This window comes from Microtus ochrogaster, chromosome 6 (assembly GCF_000317375.1).
Source record: "Microtus ochrogaster isolate Prairie Vole_2 chromosome 6, MicOch1.0, whole genome shotgun sequence".
NCBI lineage: Eukaryota > Metazoa > Chordata > Mammalia > Rodentia > Cricetidae > Microtus > Microtus ochrogaster.
The window spans coordinates 26,426,746-26,431,336 of record NC_022013.1 but is presented as its reverse complement, the minus strand read 5'-3'; the positions used below and the strand labels follow the sequence as shown (position 1 = coordinate 26,431,336).

The 4,591-nt window shown below is 54.3% G+C and overlaps 1 protein-coding gene across 1 annotated transcript in view; it reads right to left on the bottom strand.

Annotated features, from left to right (window-relative positions):
- Nucleotides 1-643: 643 nt before the first annotated feature.
- The window catches only part of Tnni1 (troponin I1, slow skeletal type), a 12,172-nt gene continuing 8,224 nt past the window's right edge, over nt 644-4,591 (bottom strand). The window contains 4 exon segments of the mRNA XM_005348407.2: nt 644-740; nt 1,649-1,758; nt 2,527-2,703; nt 3,739-3,828. Of these exon segments, the coding sequence (XP_005348464.1) occupies nt 1,651-1,758; nt 2,527-2,703; nt 3,739-3,828 (375 nt within the window). The 3' untranslated portion in view covers nt 644-740; nt 1,649-1,650.

Genomic DNA, 4,591 nt, shown 5'->3' with positions numbered 1-4,591 from the left:
CCACAACCGTTAGGTGCATGGAAGGCACCAGATAGTCCACGTTTTTGGAGGCTAGGGAAATCAGCAGGGGTATGCTACCAAATGGGACACCCCTCTGACAGCTAGAGTCTAGGCTAGGACACATGGGCTGTCAGAGATCCCGGCTTGAGAGAGCTGAGAATTCTGGATGCTGAGAGTGTGTGATGTCACTGTGACTTGGAAGAAAGATTCCTTGGGGCGCATTAGCAGGCTGTCACCAAACCCTTAGCCTTCCATTCTGATCCTGAGCTCCTGACTCAAGGCAGAAGTTTTTCAAACCCCTTTTTCACAGACTCCCTGTCTTCACTTTCTTCTGAGCACCAACCACAGAGCTACGGAAACCAGCAGGAACCTGGATTTTTAATGAGGAGTTGTGATGTCTGTGGACACAGCAGGTAGCAACAGAGATGGGGGTAGCAAGATGGGACTGTAAGGAAGGCGTTCTCTCTGCCTCGCTCTCCAGCCTATGGCCCCTCGGCCTGGTTGGATAACCCCAGTGTGCCTCGTGGGTTACTGGAAGCCCGTGCTGCTGGCTTGAGGTCTCAGACACTAGCATCTCTCTTCTCTTCTGGGTGCCATTTCATCCCGGCTCCAAAGGTGATCATGTAGGCTGGAGGGAGGAAGGACATAGCAGGGATGCTCCAGCATTGGCAGAAAGATAGGTGAGTGGGGCGGGAGGAGGGCGCCCAAAGCATGACCCCAGAGTCATACAGCAAGCCAACCTGCAAGGACAGAGAGGAGACGCTATCACACAGATCCTAGCCATTTACGCATCACTGATTGACAACACAGCACGCATGGTCCCCACCATCCCTGGGGCTTCTCTCTTGTGCCACTCTTGGGGCTCCTCAGCTGCTCCCCCCAGAACCTGAGCTCCCTCTCTCTCCACACTTCCAGAGCTCCTCGGCTGGAGCCGGTCCTCTCATCTTCTATGACTGGGTTCTTCCCACTGCTGCTGACCTTTGCACCCTCAGCCCTTCCCCTTCCTCTGTGAACCCTCCCCTATCTGTAACTGAGATGTGCTCTGGGGAGAGAGCCTTGTCTGCTCTGTGCTGCTGTAAACCTGCCCACTGCGCCTCCTTTCCATGCTCCCACAGCAGGGCTTTAATGCCCAATTCCACCTCTTTGTCAATCCCTCCCAACCTTGGTGGGGGGGGGGGGTTAGCGTCTCTGAGCTGGTGTCCCCCTGGAGCACTGACTAGGGTGCTTCTTTGAGTGAATACAAGCAAAGGACGTCACCGAGGACAGTGGAAGATGGGAGACTCTTGGAGAATTAGAGCTGGAAGGGCCTTGGGGAACATCTAACCTTAGACTCTCAGACTCTGCCGGCCTCAGGATTTCCTAGGGTCCCCCGGGCACACAGTTTCCAATCCAACCATTTGCAGCTAGGAATACATGGAAGCTGCCAGGCCCAGGACCACCCATCTGGTACAAGCCCCAGTTTGCAGGTGAGAGGACCTGACAAAGGCGTGCCATACCCAGAGTCTGAAAGCACCAGAGTGGGCGCCTGCGCCCGAGAGAGCTAACTACAAAGGGTTCTCCTGCACACTGCATCAGCCTCCCATGCCCTATGTATCCTGAGTGCCCTGGGGACTCTGAGGGATCCCAGGATGAGCCCTCCCCCAGGCACCTCTACTGTGAAGTCGGGGACTTGGCAGCATCAAACATCTTCTTGCGGCCTTCCATGCCAGACATGGCCTCCACATTCTTCCTCCAGTCTCCCACCTCCACTGGTCGCTCCTGTGGGTAACCCACAACCATGTTAGAAACTCACCAGGCTTCAGGGGCTACGAAGGGCCCCTGAGCTCAACAGACATTAGATGGAAGAGAATCCACCTCCTCGAAGAAACCCCGATGCTCCTGCCCAGCCTGTGATGGAAGATGCCTTGGCCAGACTGAGGCTCCACAGAAAATGTGAGGCTGTATGGATGGGAGATCCTAGCGTGCTGTGATCCGGCCACAGAGCTGATTTCCAGTGTATCACAGGCCAGCCTCACCTCCAACCCCCATAACAGCCTCCAGTGTGACACACCACAGCTCAGGGTCACCTCCTCCATTAGACTTGTTTCTGTTTTGTCAGCATGCGGTCTAGCCTGTTCATCCATTAGGCTTCCTGGGCTGGAGATTGTTTTCTCACACTTGCTTTTCACAGTGCCTGTCAGCTCTGGGCATACACTGTGAGGCCAGCAAGCTTGACGCTGCTGTTTGCTAGGCCAGTAATCGAACCCAGTTCTCCAATTTCTACACACTCATATTGCCACAGCAACAACAAGAAGCCATGGCGACGGGGGCAATAGTCGCCTCTGAACTGAGACAGAACTCCTCAGTCAGCCCAGTCTTCCCCTCAGATTGGAAGCAGCCCCGTCTTCCCTCTTCTGATGCGGACCTCATAGGGGGCTCTAGAATATTCTAGTTCACAGACTGACTAGAGCGCCTCGGGCTGTGTGAGAAGCGATAGGTGAAGGCTCCTAGGCGGCAGGAGGAAGAGTCTGAGGAGAGTGGCCCTACCTTCTCTGTGTCGTCTTTCTTCACAGACTTGAGGTTGGCCCGTAGGTCCATGGAGACCTTATGCTTGGAGCCCAATAAGGCTCGGAGCATGGCGTCGGCTGAGACACGGACCCGGCGCAGGGGTGGACGCTTGAATTTCCCACGGAGGTCCAGGACCTTCAGCTTCAGGTCCTTAATCTGTAGGCGGGAAGGCGCCAGGCTCTATGGAGGGGACGCTAGACCCGGACCTCTCTTCCTGGGGATCCAATTGTTAGGCTTCCAGCTAGAGACATACCCCAAGTTTCCCAGGCTCCATGCTAGATTCTCCGAGGTGCTCAGAACCACCTATCCTTTTCCAAACAGTCACCCTGAACTTTCACAGATTTAAGCTAAGTGGCTAATCTCACCCCTTCCCTGTCACCAAGCCTCAAATAAACGAAAAGTCACTAAGCCACCGTTCACATTGGGAAGCCTTGTGTGGAGTGTGGACTGCTTTCCTCTGTTCCCTCCATCTTTAGCCTGGCTACTCAGTCCCTGCCCAGGGGGCCTGCAGAGCAGCTGAGCCTAGACTGACCCAGCAGGTACAAAAGTCCTACATCCTAGACCCTGGGAATCCCAGGGTGTGGTCTATGAGGGAATTCTCTGGAGTTTAAGGACATCACACATCACCCTCCTGGCAAGAGGAAGTGGGTAGGGAAGCAGCCCACCTGCACCGGAAGTCCCGCCTTTCCCCATTTTTCTCTGCTGGCTGACCCTAATGCTTTCACGCCCCGCCCCACGCTGACGGAGCACTGAGTACGGGAGAGGGGAGAACCAGAGAGCTGCGTGCATACTAGTACCCCTGTTCTGTGACTTGAGCCAAGCAAGCTCTTAGCCTTTGTGAGTCTCGGAGTCCTCATTAGTCAGGGTTAGGTAACAGTCCCCATGTCACCCACAGGCATATAGGGAGGATCAAAGGAGGCACCACACATGAAAGTCCTTCAGGAAGGCAAGACGTCATTAACAGACATCTGATTACTTGTGTGGGAGAGCGAAGGCAGCAACTTCTGAAGAGCTCACTTGGCAGGTGGGGAGGAAGTTTGTTCACGTGTGACCATCCTTCCCGCCCATTGCCCATATCCGGCCTACAGGGTTAGGGTGGGAAGCTAAAGCTTCAAGCTGACAGGCTGGGCCACGTGCTGTCCAGCCCACCTGGCCCAGGCCTAGCCTCCTACCACCCTCCCTGGCGCTTACCTCCCTCGTGTTGTGGAGGCATTTGGCCTCAATGTCGTATCGCTCCTCATCCACCACCTCCACCTTGGCGTGTAGCTCTCGGCACAAGTCCTGAGGGAGCAGAGTGAAGTCATGAGAGGGGAAAGGGACACCAGCTCCAGCATCCCTTTTCCGTCTCTACACTGAGCATGCTCGGCCCTATGGCCCATTGCTTTCTCAGAAGTGTGATCCCGACGGGAGCTGCTGGAGGCTCCATCGTAGCAACACCTCAGAGTGGAAGCCTTTGCTCTCCTTCTGCTCGCTGTGGGCTTTCTTTTTCCAGCTTTTTGTAAATGTTAACTTAGTTTTTACTTTTTATTTTTAGATCATGTCAATATGTAGTCCAGCTGGCCTGAAAACACTGTCATTGAGGGTACCTAGGCACGAATTCACAGTCCCCACTACATGAATTCACGGAAACTGTGAGAGGACACACAAGACCCACACATGCTCAACCCCAGCACTGAGAAGGGAAAGTAGACACAGAGCCCCGCCCCTAACCAAGAAGCTGTCTGTGATGAATGTTACTGTGAGGGGAATCCGCTTTCTGCACGGAGTGTCCCTGGTACTTGAAGACCCAGGCCCAGGGCAACATGGACTCCGCGTCTCCATGTTTCTTTTGGTTTTGTTTTTTATCTTATTCATATTCTCTCTCTGTCTCTCTCTCTCTCTCTCTGACAGGATCTCACTATGTAGCTCTGTCCTGGCTCACTCTGTAGACCTTGAACTCACAGAGATCTGCCTGCCTTTGAGTGCTGGGATTAAAAAGGAATGCCACCACACTTCTGATTTTCTCCCTCCCTCCCTCCCTCCCTCTCTCCCTCCCTCCCTCTCT